The sequence below is a fragment of the Xiphias gladius genome, chromosome 15 (assembly GCF_016859285.1).
Source record: "Xiphias gladius isolate SHS-SW01 ecotype Sanya breed wild chromosome 15, ASM1685928v1, whole genome shotgun sequence".
Classification (NCBI taxonomy): domain Eukaryota; kingdom Metazoa; phylum Chordata; class Actinopteri; order Istiophoriformes; family Xiphiidae; genus Xiphias; species Xiphias gladius.
In genome coordinates this window covers 13,143,497-13,162,623 of record NC_053414.1, presented here as the reverse complement: position 1 = coordinate 13,162,623, position 19,127 = coordinate 13,143,497, and the positions used below count along the sequence as shown (strand labels likewise).

The window sequence follows — 19,127 nt, the reverse complement described above, 5'->3', positions numbered from 1 at the left end:
ATACCACCAGAGCTGCACAGAGTGTCAGCATTGTGTCCATCACTGGTGCTGGTGAAATTCAACAGTGTTTAAAGTCCACTTAAAAGAAAAGGTTTCACAGATTAGTCTATCTAAGAATGGACCTAGTAAGTTAAAAATTGTAAGTGTGTGCAGCAGTTGCTGCCCTGCAAAAATAGACTGATACAAACTTAAATGACACTGAATTTAAAATATATCCAGGAAGTATTACCACCAATTCCTTGAAGATGTTCATAATCAAAACAATTTCTATATCAAGAGCTGGTTATTTCTGTGTCTTGGGATACATCCAGGGATTGTGATGTTCTATAATTTACATGCTGAAATCACACGAGGGCCTTTCACTGGAAAATATTTACATCTCTTAACACAGCTGGCTCGTCCGACCGCTGGCACAAAACAAACAAGGAAGCGAGGTAGAAAAACAACTCACAGGTTAAGTTACCACTAAAGAGGTCTTTTAGTGTGAAACATCAAAACAACACGTACCATTTTGGACTTGTTAAAATAAATTGAGGTCAGCTTTAAAGGAGAATTTGCATATGAAGAGGAAACAATGTTTGTTTTGACAGTTCTGGTCTATAAAACTCAAAACGGTTCTGCATGGAATAAATCTGATAGTTACAAGTAAATGTATAACAGGTAATAAAAGGTGAACTTAAAATTTAGTGTTTATTTTTTTAATGAACAACAGTTAATTCATTTAATTGAAAAAGTAGATTCTGAATTTGACAACAGATATTTTTGTATTTCAGCCACATTAAAAATATGTCAGAACGCTTGAAATAGAAATTTCCCCCACAAAGTATGCAGACTTTGTCAGGCATGAACAATAGGCCCTTATAAAGCTGAGGTATGTTGAGAGCATGTGATACTTGGGGGGGTGTGGCCCCTCAGGTGCTCTGCGGAGGTAATACGCTCTTCAGGTAACGCTGGTTGACTCATTCTCACATACACCTTAAACACCACGCATAGTGCTTTTACAGCTTTGGTCTCCAACTTAACCTGACAACAAACTGTGGAATTAGCACTGCATTTAATGAAACGGGATTTCTTGGAAAAGCAAATTACTTCAACTGCTTTTGAAGAACTGTTGGATTTGGACTCAGAGACACTGAATTGTGAAAAACAAATGTGATTTTTCTGGAAGGATTGTCTGTTTCCACTGTCCAGGATCAAATTTGTCTTCCTCAGGCGGGCTGTGGAACTACCAGCATTTGCAGTAAGCTCACTTTATAATCTGTTTTTCCGGGACATTTTTGAACTGTCCATGACAATGCCAGTGGTCAAAGTGGAGAAAGACTCTCCAGCAGACACTTTATCTGTCTCCAACCCTCCGCCACAGACAGAGGAGCAGCCCAGAGGTCGGAGGAGGAAGAGACCTCTCCAGCGGGGGAAACCCCCTTACAGCTATATTGCACTCATTTCCATGGCCATAGCAAACTCCCCTGACCGCAAGCTGACATTGGGGGGCATCTACAAATTCATCACAGAGCGTTTCCCCTTCTACAGAGACAATTCAAAGAAATGGCAGAACTCCATCCGCCATAACCTGACTCTCAATGACTGTTTTATCAAGATCCCTCGAGAGCCAGGGCGGCCAGGAAAGGGCAACTATTGGGCTTTAGACCCAAACGCAGAGGACATGTTCGAGAGTGGAAGCTTCCTGAGGCGGAGGAAGAGGTTTAAGCGCTGTGACTTGAACACCTACACCTCATACATGCATGAGACGCCAGTTTTCTCTCCTGTCCAGATTGCCAGGTCAGCTGCATATACCAACTCAGTCTACCCCAACATGACAGTCAGTGCAACCTATGGGCAGCAGCTGCCGTCCACCTACTACCCCTCTTCATCCCCTCCTGGTTTCGGGCCAGGCCAGACCCGTATGTTCAGCATCAGCAACCTCATGGGACACCCACCGTCAGCCAGCATGCTGGGAGGTCAAGGGCCAGAGGTGATGCAGCAGCCCAGCAGGAGCTTCACTCCTGAGGGGCTTCCAAGCGGATCCAGTCCCTGCAACCTGGGAGCTCCAGCTTTCCAGAGCCAACCGTGCGGAGGAGCCGTGCCATCCCGCTCCTCTACACATCCCGGGTTCACCTACTCTGGGCCCAACGGGCACCCACACCACCATGCACACCCGGGCTCATATGGACACAGCCACACCCAGGGGTATGCAGCGACAGGACGCCTCCATGCCTCACCCCACGGGCCTGCGGAGTCTGTGGACCATTATGGCAGGATCTCCCCAGTGCAGCTGGGTTCTTTCTCCCAGTATAACAGTGTTGCAGGTCCTATCGGCAACACTGGGGGTTATCTGAGACACCCCACATACCCAGGGAATATGGACAGGTTTGTGTCTGCAATCTGAGCTACCGAGAATGTAGATCCCAGCATCTCAATACCTTTATAACAGAACATCAGAGACTTGAGAAAGCACTAAGTGAGCCAGACATTTCTGCACACAAACATGATTGTTTTTCTTTGTTTGACATTTATTAAGGACAAAACTGAACAGACTGTTTAAATGCACCTCTCTTGACACAACTGTGATATATACCATTAACCCTACAACCGATTTTCCATAATGACGGTAATTTACTTTCAGATCACGTTTTAAATTTGGTTTTGAATGTCAAGGGTTCTTCACAGCATGTGAGAATGTAAAATTCATCTAATTTCATTTGTGGGTGCGAGCTTTTTTTGTCATAACTAGAATGTGCAAGCTAAATATTTACATTACTGTTAAGTTTAAATGACAGTCTTTGAAATGTTGCTATAAATTATTGTGTTTCATGGTCATAGCCTTTGCATTAGGTGGCTTGTATGAAGAACATTAGCTTTACTACATTTGCATGTATTTTGTTTCCAAATGAAAATGCATATTAGGTCATCTTTTTGGAAATAAACAATCATATAGAAGGTTTCTTTTACAAAAATAAAATGTTTAAATTACTGATGAATTATTGCTATTACAATTTAAGGAATTGTGCCGAAATATCAGGCAATTATTTTGTATTTTTATTGTCCCCAGAGGAAAATGTGATTCACAGCCAGGCAACATCAGTTAGTCACATATCAGAATTACATCGGATATATCTGTAAATGTTATAATTAAACTAGAATGGATTACAAAATAACGAGGAACCAACAGATCCAGACATAATGCCGCCACGAATGAAAAATGCCCTCCAAAATCTGTTTCTTTTGTTTATTTTACTTACGGTGTTTCACTTCAGCCAGTTTGAAGTGTTGTCTGGAGCCACGGTATTAGCAGTGACTGTGACCGGCCTCAATTATCATGCCCAGACATCTACACAGCACTTAGAAACACAGAGTTTATCTACCACATGGATCCACTAATCAAAAAAATGAATTGACTTGTAACTCAATATTTCAGCCTGTGAAATGAAGCAGTGCGAGTCCTTTACCTCAATGCTAGAACCTCTGTTGCAAAAACATCTGCGTATCAGACAAGATGAGACTCATATGAAATACTTTATTATGGTGAAGACACTTTATTTTCTATCGGAAAAGAAGCTATGTTTACGGATATGACTTGATTTTTTTTTTTTTTTCAACAAAGTATCCCTCTTTGAAGGGCTCCTAGTTTTCGCGAGTGCAACTGAACTTTAATATCACGGTGGATTAAATGAGGATAACTAATCAGCAAGTGTCAACTTATAAGATATCAAAAAGACAATATTGACATTGGGGATTTACTACAAAGATTGGTTTGATAAACAAAGGTTTTGTTTATGGTCTAATGATAGGCGATAATAGAAAGTATAAGGCCGAAGGTGATGGGAGATCTTTCTACACACTTCACTTTTTTAAAATTATAAAATTAGATTTAAACAAACTCAGGTGTAGCCTACGGTGGCATACCTCATCTGTGTTAACAGTACACAGCAACAGGAGATTACCATGTACAGTAACACTTTGCTAAGGTTTGAGAAAAAGAGAAAAAACAAATCTGCTTTTCTTGTGCATTCTGCTCAAACACAGTCAAGTTGTATCTGCATTCATTTCCACTGTAGGATTCTCCCAACTTTTACCAAATGCTGAACTGTGCCATACGGAAAAACATCCACGGAGGAAATTGTAATTTGTTTTCATTTTAGGGGAAGATTTTTTTTCCTTTTTTTTTTTTTTTTTTTTAAAGCACTCGAACAGAGCGCATTTTCTGCAAAAAATTTTTATTTGTCATGACTGACAATTAAAATTTGAAGGTTTGTGGTTCAAGTATTATTAATACTTTTAACCACCTTTCTTTTCACAAACCATTAACTGATAGTTAAAACTAAGTTCTAGACCAAGATACGAAGTTCATCAAACCCTTTAAAATATATCACTATTAAAAATATTGCCTGGTAGAGAAAACCTAAGTATGACTGCTAACACTTTGAAAAAAAGATGTTTTTATTTTCCATGTAGCGTGGGAGCACAACACATGTAGTTATTCAGCATGATGTATTCAAATCTAACAGTGGCCACGTGTGCTGCTATTAATATTAACGTGACTGTTTACTTTATTTGCTGAAGTATAAGGAACAAAGACAATTTATTTGATTTAAAAACAATTATTTTAATCATACTTAAAATATGAACACTTACAGCCAGGAGAAGCTAAAGCATAACATAGACATAAATACAAAGAACACAAGTGACAAAAAAACAAAACATGTCAGCCAATGTATTCAACAAGCTGTTGAAGTTGTTCACAATTCTTCACAACCTCTGGCAAAGACAGCAGGGTCTGTGTGGAGCAAATAAAAACATCCATCACCTCAAATATCCATATCACAGACTTCACACTCTTGACAGGATGCCAAAAGTGAAAGAGCACAGAAAAACCAGATTAAACAGTATCTCTCACCTCTCTGACTTTATTGATCATGTTGTTTAACATCTGAAGTTCATTCTCACTTTTCTGCTGGTTGCTCTGATGGATCATTTGCTGTGAGAGACGTTACAACATCGTGAACACACCGGATCGCATCCTCACAAGACAGTTCTGGGATACTGGCATTAAAACAATCTCATGTTCTCCCAAGACAAGAAAAGAAAGGTGATGGTGCGTAATCAGGAATATAAGCGATACTGTATATAGTCGGCACTTACATGTCTCTTTGCTCTTTCAAGGAGTTTCACTCTGGCCTGCTCTACCTCCTGAAGACTCAACTTCAGTCTCTCCACCTAGGGATCAAATAAAAGAAATATATGATAGAGAGAAAAAAAAAAAAAAAGCATTTAACCTGCAGTGTTTGCTCTGGAACAGGCTGAAAACTACTACAAGATAGAATAATGAATTAATAGTGAATTAATCCACACGGGCTATATGAGGCTATACTGACACTATATGTGACAGGATCATAAATACCTCTCTCAATAACTGGATCTTCTCTTCCATGAAATGGGCTTGGTTAGCTGAATGGCAACCAGCTTTTTTCAACTCCTCACGCAGGAATTGGGACTCCACCTTCAACTGCTGGAGAGAGCGACGAAGTTCTACCACCTCCTTCCGCAATTCCTGTGAAAAATTGATACATTTTTTTTTTTTTTTTAAACTGTTACACTTAGTGTACACTGTTACACTGTTACACTTATTCTGCGTCTTACGTTATTGTCAGTCTTGTGTTTATTTAGAGTTTCCTGGGCGTCTTGTATTTCTGCAGACAAATTTGCCAAAGTTTTCTCATCCTGTGTAAAGAAAAAGGTTTTTTTTTTTAAAAGAAAAATTTCAGCACTTTTCTCAGCTCAACAGGATCAGTCCCATTAGTCAGCACTCTTCTTTAGCCATCTTGAACTAAGGCATCACAGACAAAGTTAAAACTGACAGAAGGGAATGCATTTCTTACCTGAGCTTTCTGCTGCAACGCCTGATTGCCCCTCTCAACCAGGCTGTTTAGACTGCTAAGTTGATGCTTAAGCTCATACACTTCAGCCTCGTGGTTGCTATTTGCAGCCTGCTGCTCCTCCTGCAGGCCATAGCTGGAACAATGCAATAAATAATGTTGGATTTTACATTGAGCTTGTATGAACAATGCAACTCCAATCATTCATTCCTCTGGGGTGAGCTTCACAGAATATAAATCCAGAAATCTTCTTTATATTTACTAACAAAGTTAATATCACCCCTTGTCTGTCAGGGACTGGTCCTTATCAATACCAAACCTCTGGTGAAGGCCCTGTGTCAAACCATGTTTACTGAATAATGTGCAGACTCTTTCAGTTAGTTGGTGTTCCCATGCTGCCTCTCACATCTGCTTTTCCTATCCCTCGAACATCACATATTCGTTAGTTCCAGCTTCTCAGTTGTGAGGATTTGTTGTTTTTATTGTCTCATGAGATAATAAATAAAAAAATCTTTGGGTTTTGGACCATTGGTCGGATAAAACAGGCACTTAAATGACATCCCCCCTGGGCTTAAGACAAAAAAAATTCACTGTTTTCTGATGTCTTACAAACCAAACAATTAATCAAGAAAAATTATAAGCAGATTAAATGTTAATGAAAATAATTGTTAGTTGCAGCCCTTCACTAACTGATCTAGTGCTAAGGGGATTAGTGGAAATCAATCAACAAATCAATTAATTGACTATCAAAAGAGGTGGAGGTTTATTTTCTGTTAAGTCATTCATCAAGTAAAGGATGCCAAACATTTGGTGTGTCCAGTCTCTCAAGTGTGAGAATTTTATGTCACTGCAAACTGAATATCTTTGGTTTTGGATGGTTGGTCAGAAAAAACAATCACTTTGAAGACATGACCTTGGGCGGTGGAAACTAGTGTTGGGCGCTTTTTCCTGTTTTCTAAGATTTAATAGACAGTACAGACTGCACATCAAAAATATTATCAACTAATGAAAAGATAGCAAAAACATTTGGCTAAATAGAAAATAATTAGTTAAATAAATAGTTAGTTGAAGTAAATTTATAAAGCAGAGTTTCTTATAAGAAAAAGTTACATTTTTATTTCATCACCACATAAATATTTTACAGCACTTACATGGTGTGGTGCAGCTCCTCCAGCTGAGCATCTTTGTGCTGTTTCACCAGCTTCAGAGTGCTGACCAGCTCTGTGACGGTGCTGCCCAGGTCAATCAGCAGCTCTGCCACGCTGCTCTGATCGTCCTCTTCTGGTTCAAACTCTACTGCTTTTAAATTCTTTTTAGGGGTGATGGCTGCAATGCGGACGAAGGCACTTGTCCCACTGAACAAAGCTTCACACTGTGGCTCAGGCATGTCTGAGGGGACTGAAGAGACAGTGAACTACAGCTTAGATTTTTTTAATTGTACACTGTTATTGAATGACATTTAAACCCACTTTGAAATTAGAGGTGTGTAATTAGATTTTTCCCATGTAGGTGTGCAATTTTTAATTTCACTCAGTTATAGCCCCTTTAACTCAGATGCCAGCTGTGCAAACTCTAACAAAAGTGCTAATTCAAGTAAAGTAGACAGTTTTAGTTGTACATTTTACCAGAATATGAAGAAAAAGACACCTGGGTTTATTATCCTTAGGGAGATGTGGCAATTGCAATACCAGGTGGTGTGGAAAGAACAAAAAGTTTTGAAGAAAACGCAATGATTATTACAGGATAAGACAAGGCAATTTTCACCTGCTTCGTTTCAAAGGAGGAACATTTTGAGTTATGTTAGGGAAGTGGACTTTTTAACCATCCTTCACAGGATATCTATACCTCCCTTCCATAAAGGGGACACATATATGCAACTCATGCTTGAGCCACTGAAATGAAACACCTGTTGTCACTGTCACCTGTTTGAACTTGCTGAACAATATAAATACATAGCACTATTAAAAATTAAATATTTATAGCAGCTCTCATCCCCAATAGAAACAGACGTTCACCAAAGCACTTGTTTTATGTTTTGTTTTTTTAAAAACAAAACCTTAGCTTTATTTGTTCATAAAGCTTTAAAACTTCACTATCAGCTTGACCTATGGCATGCCTTATTGACCTATCAAGCTAGTAACTTTTTCTATTTGCTTCGAAGATGGAGGACAATAGCGGGAAAACCCGCTGAGCGGATAATCGAAAGACCAAAGACTCTGAGAAGCAGTGTGTGGAAGTATTTTGGGTTCTGCACCATAGACGGCAAAGTAACTAACAAAGATAAGTCTGTTTGTTGACTTTGACCAAAAAAAGGTGTCTTACACCACAACAACAACAACAAACCTGCAGCCGAAGCTCGTAAAAATGCCATCGCCTGTAAGATAGCAAAGTTTATATGCAAGGATATGCGGCAGGGGGATATCCTTCAAACAAATTGTTTATTATTTTTGGAAAAAGTGACAGCCCATGTGACAACTTTCATTCTCGTCCCTCAAGGCTAAGGGCCGAGAGCTGTTACATTTTGGAAAAAGCATCACCTTAAGACACATGCAGGTTTTAGCTACAGTACCTGGTCCAGGCGGTGTCTCTGTTTTGACTTCTCCCTCCTTCTCAGCAGTTAATGCAACCATGATGCTGTCGACAAACGAGCTGGAGGGGTGACGACGCTCCAAGTTGTGGACTGGTTGAGACTCTTTACCTTTCAGTGGTTCTGGTTTCTAAAAAGTAAGATATATAAGACTGAGTGAAAAAGCATTATAGTTTTTCTCCACCGTGCTGCAGTCCAATTATTTACAATTCATGTCAGAATTATTCGCTGCTACAAAATGTCATTTAACGTTTTGTAAACCAGGACGTTTGACAGCACACCTATAGAGTTGATTCATCTCTCTCATAGCAGAATTTACAACACAGTGCTGCATCATCCATTCTACTAGAAACAGAGTTATAGCCTTGCATGTCGCCTATATGTATAGAACATGTACAGATGTTGCCAAAATTGTTGCTGCCCTTACACCTCAGTGAAACAAAGCTCCGTTCTTCCTGAAAAGTGTTGAAATTAAAAGCTCTTTTGTCATGCATAGTCACATGACTTTGGCTTACCATAGAATGAAAGAAGTTGGGAAAAGAGCTGAATTCTTTTTTATTATACAAAGATCTTCTAAAATGGCCCCAACAAATTTATTGGTACCCCTTAAAAGGGCTGATAAATAAGTGGATTGTAGTGATATTTCAGGCAGACTGTTGTCTTCAATTAGCATCACAATTGTCTGCAATCTTTTATTCAGTCCTTCAGCATATTTAAAGGGAGAAAAGTCCTCCATGTGCTGTTTGGTTGTGTGACCCAGGAAGACCCCAATTTTGAAACATAAAAATGCCTGACTGGAGTTTGCCAAATTGCATGTTGACGAGCCAAAATGTTTCTGGGAGAATCAAAAGCAACATGTGTGTTTTATTAAATATGGGAGAGAGAATAGATTACTTTCGTCAGTTTCAATTTATTTCAGAGAAAATTGTTTTTTTTCCCCCCTCTTTTAAATGGAAGGGTAATTTTGGCCACGCCTGTACATCGGTGCAATATGAGAGTGAGACAAAGGTGGTGAAATCTAGCTGCTGTCCTGCTTTGGGTTGTGTTTTGCAGTTCCCAAATGTTACCTGGTCATTGAGAGCTGCATATAGCTCATTGATCAGTCCTCGCAGTGTGTGATGCAGCAAAGTGATTTCAGTGACTGCCTGGGCCTGCTTCTCTCCAAGCTCCATCTGGGTTGCACTGGCCCTGGACCTTGTGGTTTCCAGCTGCTCCTGCAAACTTCTGTTCTCGAGCCTGCATCACACATACACAGATAAGTTATCACTGAGTATATAGACAAAATGTTAAACATTGTTAGACAAAGCATAGAACAATTTGTAGTAAGATTAACACTAGCTTTGCTGAAGTTCAAATGTAACTGCATGCACACAGATAGACTTAGGACCCACAGAGGAATTATACTCTTGATCAAAATAACCCAGAAGAACACATGAGAGAATGACTTTTCTTCTCTCCTCTTCGGTGCTACTTCTTTCCAAAATGCAAAACTGTTTTGGTTTATTATATTAATATTATGTCTAACAGACATAAAAGAGGCATCCAACACAATATGTTAAGTATATTACAAACTTTTGGTAAGCAAAGCAAAAAGAAAGTTGATAAAACCCAAAACAGTGGATGTTGACAAAATGCTGGAGTATTTAAGTGAGAAAGCAGTGGTGCTGTCGACCTCACTAACATATGGTTATGGTAACAGCACATTAACCGAAATAATTACAGGTTTAGTTTTATTATTAAAATGCAAAAAAAGATCATTAAAAGGGTGCTGTTAACTTAAACTTACTGAAGCTGACTAAGTTCTCCTTTTAGGTCCTCACACTGAATGTTCCTCTCCCGGAGCCCCTGCAGGTTGGCCCTCAGCATACGCTCACTTTCAGCCACCTGCTCCCTCGCCAACTCATTTTCCATCTGTAAGAACTGACACACACACACACACACACACAGACAACAGGAAGTTAAACCAGAAATCCACCATGACACAGAAGTCCCGTACTATTCATAAGACGACAACACCCGACTTTAAAATAAAATAACTGCCAATCAAGACGGCAAAGTGGATTTAGAAAAGAAAGTAACAAAGCTACTACTCAACTTTGTGAGTACAGATGCTCAGATCTTGGATTTATGTTAGCTTATACAGCACGTTTATAAGTGATAATCAAGGATGTATGTTATGTAAAAATGTATGTGCTCTCCCAAACCAAGGCTGGATCTAAGGATTTTATTGGTCATCCATTACAAACATTTTGCTTTGCTCACAACCCTATTGATGCCAGTAATCCTCTCAGGCAATATAGGATGGGGACTTCAACAGCATAAGTGAAAAACAATATAAAGAAAAAGTAAGAGGGTCTATACCATAAAAATTTTCCAAGCCAAGAATCCAAAAAGTACCACAAGTGTAACACATATTCACTCTACAAGCTAACCTCGTTCATTTCTCGCACGCCACCGAGTTGTGCGCAAACATCCTGGAGCTGCTGGATCTGCATTTGCTGAGACTGCGAGAGGGTCTGCAGCTGACTGAGCTGCTCCTCACTTTGAGCCAGAGCCCGACTCAACTCACACACACGCTGCTCCGACTGGCCCAGTGACGTCTCCAACCTGGACACAGGCACAGACATAACATAGGCAGTGGCATTAGCTGCAGTATTTTCAATAACATCTGTGAATGTGTGGCAGGGGGGTTGCCTATTGGTCCCAATCTTCTGTCATAATTCAAGAAGTTTAAATTCCCTTTCATCATTACTGCAAATGGTAAACTGCCAGGGCATCTTGTCAGCGACAGAAAGAGGGACAACTTCCCTTCCTAACCAAACAGAATTTATGAAAACAGAAAGAAGTGGGGATTTCCAAATACCTACGCATTTGGAAATAAATGTAACGTTACATGGGATATAAAAAAAGTACATGAAAACATTGTTTGCTGTAAGTGTTAACAAAGATAAATTTTTCTTCAATCATTTTTGTTCTCACTGTGATTTTGCTCAAAATTTCATATCAAACCATTAACCAATTTCAAGTTAGTTATTGTTTCATTCCTATTGAAAATCCCTGTGACCACTTACTCATTTGCTCTGTCCTTGGCTTGCTGGATGTCCTTCCATGATTGCTGCAATCTGAAAAAAAAAAAAGTTTTTAGCACCTGCGTGTTCTATATCAGAATATATCAAATATTGTGCTAGTGCAACAATGTTAAATTAGCACAGCATTTGCTTCCTTTTTTCAATAAATTAGAGTTCTTGTTGGGCTCATACTTTGTAGTCTCAGCAGCAAGGGCCTGCTCCAAGAAGCTATAGGAGGCCAAAGTGGAGGAAACTGTAGCAGACAACTCTGTCACCTTCCTCTCTAGCTGACCACTCTCCTCATCTCTTTCTGTTAGCTTCTGACGCAGCACACCCATCTCTAAAATTTAATGAAAAGAACGAATAGTTATCAATTGTATGGGCTGATAAAGAAGAAAACTAATTTGCCTTTTTACACAGTTGTTTGAAAAGATAAGGAATTAAATGACCAAAGACACTTAAACATATTCATTTCAGTTTTACCTGTGGTCAGAATTGTCACCTGCAGATTTAAATCACCAATCTGTTCGCTGGCAGTTTGGAGATTCACATTAGCTTGGTTCAATTCCTCTTCGATCTGTTGAGTATAATCATCTTCATGATTTGCACCCATCATCATTCTATTAAAACAAGTAGTTAAGTGGTTTAGGGCAATAAGTGTCCCAAATAAATTATTAAAATCTGACCTGCTCTCTCTCTTCGACAGCTTGGTCTCTTGCAGAAATATGCTCGTCCCTCTCTCTCAAAGCAGCCGCTGCCTTCTCATTCAGCTTAAGAAGCATAGGTGCACTTTTCTGCAGAAGGCTTCTGACTGTGCAGAGCTATGGAAAGATGACAATGCAAAACCATCAGCACCATGAGCATTGTTATATTTAAAATAAAGTTGTGAATGCTATCTCCATTCAAACACCATTTCGTAAAGGCACTTTTAGTTTGTGAGAAAATTTTCACAGAAATCAAGCTAAAATTGAAACAAAATTGTTTAAAAAATAAAACACAATTGTTGCTGTTTAGTTCTCTGTCATATGAGATCTCAGTCCTTTATGCTTATCTTTTTTTTTATTTTTTATTTTGTAGAAACTGGCAGATTGTGATTTCTGGGTAGGTTTGGATTCAAAAAATGAGGGATTGGCAGAAAAAAAAAAAAAGAAAAAAAATCCACACACTGATCTGAGCTCTCGGTTTGCGTTTGTTGAAAAGATATCTCTGGCTACGCAGCTGTGAGGCATGAAGCTATGGGCATTATTCATTCTGTCTCTGCCGGGACGCTATTGCTAGGTAGCAGCAGTTTACAGATAACAGCCTGATGTCCTGTCAACACAAACAATGCAGAGGAATTAGTATGCAGACTATCAGTTTCTACCCTGTCTGTGCTCGAAGTGATAACTAAGGTTGATGTCTGTACTCAGTGGAAGCATCAGGTACTGACAGTCCATGCGTAGCTGTATGAGGCTGTATTTATTCTAAAATAAATCCTTGGTCCATAGTTTTATAACCAGGAAATATATGGAGTTTACTGCCGATATCCAGCCCAATTTTTGCGACTCACAACATATTATGTAAAGGTGTTGTTACGTGCTTATAATGTATTTGAGTTGTTTCTAAAAGGATATACTGATCATACTTCTTTCATCAGACTGGAATGCTCCTCAATGGTTTCGGACAAAAGATCAGAAGCAGAGTTCAGCGTTTCAGTGTAGGCCTGGTTTAATGCAACCTGCATTAGTAAAAAAAAAAACTGAAATCAGACACATTCTGAAGGATGTTATGCTGAATAAATTACGGTACTGCCTTTTGTTCTTGCCTGTTCTGGGTGGGCCTGCTTTACGGCAGCCAAGAGTTCTTGCTGAGACCCCACACTCTTCTCCAGCTCTGACATTTCTGTGGCACAGTGCGTCCTCAGCTGTTCCATCGCACTGAAGGCCTGGAAACAGACAATCAGACACACACTTGCATGTCACTGACGGTAACTATGACAACAATTAACTGTGGAGGGGCAGTTTAAATTTTCTCCATAATGCTTGTATTTAGGTCCACCAGAGCAGGAAAGCCCTGCTACATAAAACATTAACTATTAAGAGGCCCGTGATATTTATTTTATCTTTTCTCAACAAAAGCATAAAAAAATGTAGCCCTGGTGTTTGAAAGTACTGGCTTCATCAATGACAAATAACAAAAAAAAAAAAAATTCTGTGTTCCAACCTGCAGCAGAGACACTTGAAAAAGGATAGGAAAAGTCATGGAGCTAAAAATTAAAAAAATTAATTACTAAGGCCACATAACAATTAAGAGATTAGTCACTGTGTTTACCGCCTCCTTGGCTGTGAAGGCCTCCTCCATCTGTGTCCTCATGTCATTTCTTTGGTGAAAAACATCTTTGACCTTCTGCATCATTCGCGTTTGTGTGTCCTTTGTTTTCTCAAATAGAGACTTCATCTGACCATACTAAACAACACAAGGGGGGGGGGGGGGTAAATATCAGCTAAATTCAAGCAGATAAAATGTACCATTATTGGCGTATACACAGTTAAACACATACCATAATATAATTGCTGGATGGATAATCACACAAATACTTGCAGTTGATGTCAAGTGAGAAAGACATGCAAGACATGTTTACATACATGTGAGACAAGGCTTTGATGGTCCTCTCTGACAATGTATCCTATTTCATTCATGTTAGAGAGAGCAGCATCTGTGTCACCACTCAAAGAAGTCTGTTGGGACAAAAACAAGCACTTCACCATTATTAAAGAACAAAATCAGGTGCGCTAACACATTTTTTCCACATAGGAATAAAGAAAATTAAAAAACATAATTTTGCACAATTTATGTAAATTTGTAAAACAGTCTTTAAACACACTGACATTCAAGAGCATTGTACCTATAAAGTTTGGGTTGTGTTGTATCGTGTATCATGTGTTGTCTCACCATGGTGACTCTTATGTCCTGCATACAATGAATGAGGTTCTGTAGAGAACTTCCTTGCAACTCCAACTCACCAATCCTGCTCAGAGCCTCCATATAAAGGTCTCGGAACATTGTGGTCTATATAAAATACAAACCAAATGTTTATTAAAACTTATAATTGAAAGTTATAGCTTCTGTATAACATCAACAGAATGCTGAACTACAAGAAACCAAAGGTCATCATAGTGAAAGAAGTCAATGTACAAAAGTACCAGCTCTAAATTCTTCACATCTCCCACTGTCCTTAGAATTGTTTGAATGTGTCCTTACCTGACTGAGTTCAGTGTGGTCTGTCTGCACTAATTTCTCCCTGAGCTCTGAAGGTCCAGGGCCTGCAGGAGGACATCCCTGTGCTCTGGCTGCAGCCAACTGCTGGACCAGGGCTTCCACCATGATCATGCTACAACTTAACCTCTGCTCCAGCTCGTGTCTAGGGAGGCATTCTAGACTGCCTGGAGGTAAACTGACACCACATTGATAGAAAGAAAGAGTCAGGAAGGCAGACAGAGAAACACACAGACAGCAGAATTAGCCATGTCATAATCACAACCAATGTTTTATTAAATAATAAATTCATAGCTAACACTTACTTCCACAGGAGAGGGTCAGTAAGAGTGCAGGAATCAACCACAGAGAAAGCCCTCTTTCTCTCAAACTGGCCAGATGTATTGAGGCTCCGGTCTACCAGTTTCACAGCAGTGGTGCCCACACAAACACTGTGGGATTCTGCAGGAGTAGCTCTTGCTGACGGGACTGTGACGGAAGCAGGAGGTGGAGTAGAAGCAGGGACAGCAGCAGGACCCATCTTTCCAGATGCCAAAATGAGGAACTCTGCCATCTGCCGGAGCTGGTGCTGAAGGGGACCATCTGGAATCAACGAGAAATCCAGGACCGGCTTTTCTACCTCTGACTGAGGCACGGCACAGGGCTTCATACCCACACCCCCATTCGGCTCAATGCCTGGGTCTGACTGGGGCTTGTAACCCAGTGCTGTAGAGTTGAATAGAGGACGTGGCATGGGGCTCTCCAAGTGCTCTGCCCATAACCCAGCATTAATAGGAGCCACCAAGCTCTTTTCAACCTCGAGAGCAGAGTCGTTAGTTAAAAAATTGTCCAAAGCAGAATCGTTATGAGCTTTTAATACAGATACAGCAGGACTTAGGATTCCAAACTGCAAAGCTGATGCTGCTGAGGGACACTCTGACAGCAATTTCACAACATCAGGGAGGTTCTCTGTATGAAGTTTTTCTGCAGAGTTACAAAGAACAGGTCCATTCCCAGATGAGCCGAGGGTACTGTCTTTTGCCTCACTGGATTCAGGAGGTCCACTGCTTAAAAGCGCGTTACAGACATGCTCCAGATCCTGCTGCACTTCCACAGGTGTGGGACTCTCTGCTGAAGCCTCAAGTTTGCTGCAGTCATTAGACTCTGTTTTGGCAAACATTGAGGACAACGCACTGTCTTTAGGTTGTACTGAGTGCTTCGATTTTTCTTGGACTTGACAGTTAATGGATTCATTATCCAAGGCCTTTAACAACATGTTAGTCGGCGAAGATGTGTTGAACGCGGGTGGGTGAGTATCTAAAACAAGTTCATCATTTTCCACGTGGCAGTTAGGTTGTTCGTAGTCATCTTGGATTTGATCCTGTGTAACATAAGTAGGTACAGTGTTGTCATCCAGGGGCTGGCAGATCACAGCCTGGTCACTGGGCAGAGGGGAAATCTTCTCAGACAATCGACTGCCATTTGATTTTTCAACCTCACCCACAGTTCTGATGAAAGAGCCAAATGCAACCCCTTCCTGTCTGCCAGTCTGGCTATCGGGTACCACCGAGCTAATCTGTTTAACCTCATCCATAGCATCAGTGCTGCTTGGCAATAGCCCCTGGGCAATGGAAAGGTCGCCACTTGAATTTGATGAATAATTTTGAATATTACAGTATGGGTGATCTAAATGATCAGTACTGTTTTGCGCATCATGGTCACCAGCTACAACACTTTGATTTATACTATAACTGCATGACACACTGCTGGTCCCAGTGCAGTCAGCTAGTAGAGGAACAGTCTCATCTACAAGTCTGGTGCCATCTGAAATTTCTATCTCACCACCAGTGCAGTTGAATGATTTGAAGGTTACATCACTGGGTCCATTAGCAGGCTTTTCAAAACCATTTTGGGTCTCAAAGACGGTGGTGATGACAGGAAGACCATTTGTGCTGCTAAAGTTGGGACGATCAGCATGTTCCGCTTGACACAGTTGGCCGTTGTCAGAGAAAGTAGTTGAATTTACACTGTTGTCCTGTAAACATTCACTAAGCTTTGCCTGGGACAGAGGAATGGTCTCATCATGTTGTCTGATGACATCTGCGACTTCCCCCTCACCTCCGTCACAGACAAAGGATTTCCGGTTGGCATCTTTCTCTCCACAGCAGTCGTACTGAAAAACTCCTGAATCTTGTGTGGCATGTTTATCATCCAGGCTCCCAGAGGCCAGAGGTGTGGTGTTGGGAATTTCAAAGGAGCATGCTGCATCAATGTCAACCAAGGAACCATCTATCATCTCTGGATTGTGATAGGGATGTTCTATGTGGCAACTGCATGACTGCACCATCATACTGTCTGATATGACTGTATCTTCTGTTTCACTGTTATATCCAGTCTGATGATTGGGCAAAATAATGCTCTCTTTTGCGCACACTAAAGAGCCTGAAATCTCAACCTCACCGCCGGGACAGACAAAGGATTTAAATGTTACATCTTCAAGTCCATAAGCAGCCTCAGCAGTTGTCATATCATTCGTGGGAGCACTGGTTTGTATGACTTCGGTGGATGGAAGACAATGCAGGTGGGGCTCTGGGGCACAGAGAGAAACCTCACCCTGTACATTAGAATGGACAGAGGGTCAGAAAAAGTCACAAAGACATTTAAAACAATGAGAGCGTGTCTAAATATTAGTATAAACCCACCTTTGTCGTATTCACTGCATCACAACCTGATTTCAGCCTAGACGATGGAGTTGGCAGGTGCAGCATTTTATTCTCCAGACTTCGCAGAGGGGTACGCTCTCCATATTTTCCGGAAGGCTAACATCATCAAAAGTTGAAATAAGATGTTAGCTTGCTCAGTCATAATTTAAAACTGTACACTATGCATGACAGAGTGCAAATGACTTACCAAGCCTTCCCCAGTGGAACGTGACTTCAAGGAGGACATTATTCTGTATCTGTACAACTGCAAAATACAAGTTCCTATCAAACGGTTGTTTTGTTTTGTTGTTGTTGTTTTTTTTAAACTTGTTTTTATGTTTATTAAACTGATTGGTGGCAAACTGTTCTGACCCTAACGTTAAGCTAGTTTCTAGACCGAAATTATGTGAACATTAACTAGTTAGCTAAGAATCTACTGACATCAAGTAACGTATCAAGTACAGGGAGTTGCCCAGAACCAGGCTTTTTAGAGCATTCACAAGCGCTGATAAGTAAACAAAACTAACTTGGATGCATAAAGTAACACTAAATTATCACACAATGCGTTGCTAAGAATATTGTCAGCAAGGGCGTAAGTTAGGATAGTAAACTTGTGTGAACGACAGCGTTACCGAAGTCGTTGGTTAACGTCAAGTCTAGTTAGTTTGAACACAACTCATTAATGTACACTTTACACTACCTAAACTATAATTTGCCCGAAGCAGATCGTTAAATGATGTAAAAGCGCGTTACCTTCCACACGTTAACAGCCGATTTTAACCAACGTTATAAAAGAGGACGAGAAAAGCAGATCTCCGCTGAGCGGCCATCAACCGCGTTTCATTCAAAACACAAATCTCAGCTCTGCTATTGGTCAATTTCTCTTCTTCGGTTATTGTGTGACGCACCGGGGTGGACATAGCGCGTACAACAACGCACTGCCGCCCCCCACAGGACATTAACGTCACAGCTCAATATAAAATCGACAGATTTCTCCTGTGACCTCACAGGTATCTACAAGCTGGGCTTTATAAGACATATCAGGCTCATTTCTCCCTTTATAATGTTATGCCAGAAAATAAAAATAACCCCTCTCATTTGTTCCTGATGCCTTGTACCTATTCTTCATGTGTCTCATTTTAGTGACTGTACCACCTACGGTAGTAGTTTTAGGGACTGGAGGAAAAAAAATGTTGTAAAGTGATGATGCTTTCAGAAATAATGCAATGAATCATTTTTATTTATCAATTAATTTCATACAAAGTACGGTAAATGGGAAAAACTAAATCAATATTTGGCACCAGTTCTCCTCGGTAGACTTGTGCAGTTTTTCGAGGTACTCGACAGGTAGGTTGTTCAAGCGTCATGGAGAAATTTCCACAGTTCTTCTGTGGATTTAGTCTGTCTCGGTGGCTTCTGCATCTTCATGTGATCCCAGACTGACTCCATGACGTTGAGATCAGAGCTCTGTGGGGGGGCCAGACCATCTGTCGCAGGACTCCTTGTTCTTCATGTCTCTGAAGATAGCTCTGTATGACTCTGGCTGTATTTGTGGGGTCCTTGTCTCATGCTGCAGAACGAAATTGGGACTGATCAGACGCCTCCCTGATTGTACTGTGTGACGGATAAGAATTGAAACATCTGAACTGCCTAAAACTCTTGT

The 19,127-nt window shown here is 40.4% G+C and overlaps 2 protein-coding genes across 2 annotated transcripts; one reads left to right on the top strand and one right to left on the bottom strand.

Moving 5' to 3' along the window:
* Window positions 1-1,288: 1,288 nt before the first annotated feature.
* Window positions 1,289-2,386, top strand: foxe1 (forkhead box E1). The gene has a single exon (XM_040146872.1). It carries the CDS (start codon window positions 1,289-1,291, stop codon window positions 2,384-2,386), a length of 1,098 nt encoding a protein of 365 aa, XP_040002806.1.
* Window positions 2,387-4,599: 2,213 nt separating this feature from the next.
* Window positions 4,600-18,328, bottom strand: spag5 (sperm associated antigen 5). The gene is made up of 25 exons (XM_040147242.1): window positions 18,218-18,328; window positions 17,673-17,729; window positions 17,465-17,581; window positions 15,089-17,376; window positions 14,769-14,961; window positions 14,460-14,576; window positions 14,153-14,245; window positions 13,839-13,973; window positions 13,333-13,452; window positions 13,153-13,245; window positions 12,215-12,349; window positions 12,012-12,105; window positions 11,721-11,868; window positions 11,532-11,582; window positions 10,893-11,067; window positions 10,247-10,380; window positions 9,528-9,696; window positions 8,443-8,590; window positions 7,025-7,271; window positions 5,877-6,009; window positions 5,638-5,718; window positions 5,399-5,548; window positions 5,140-5,214; window positions 4,895-4,975; window positions 4,600-4,774 (listed from the first exon to the last, which is right to left on the bottom strand). Exons 2-25 carry the CDS (start codon window positions 17,709-17,711, stop codon window positions 4,703-4,705), a joined length of 5,088 nt encoding a protein of 1,695 aa, XP_040003176.1. The 5' UTR covers window positions 17,712-17,729; window positions 18,218-18,328; the 3' UTR covers window positions 4,600-4,702.
* Between the last annotated feature and the right edge of the window lie 799 nt (window positions 18,329-19,127).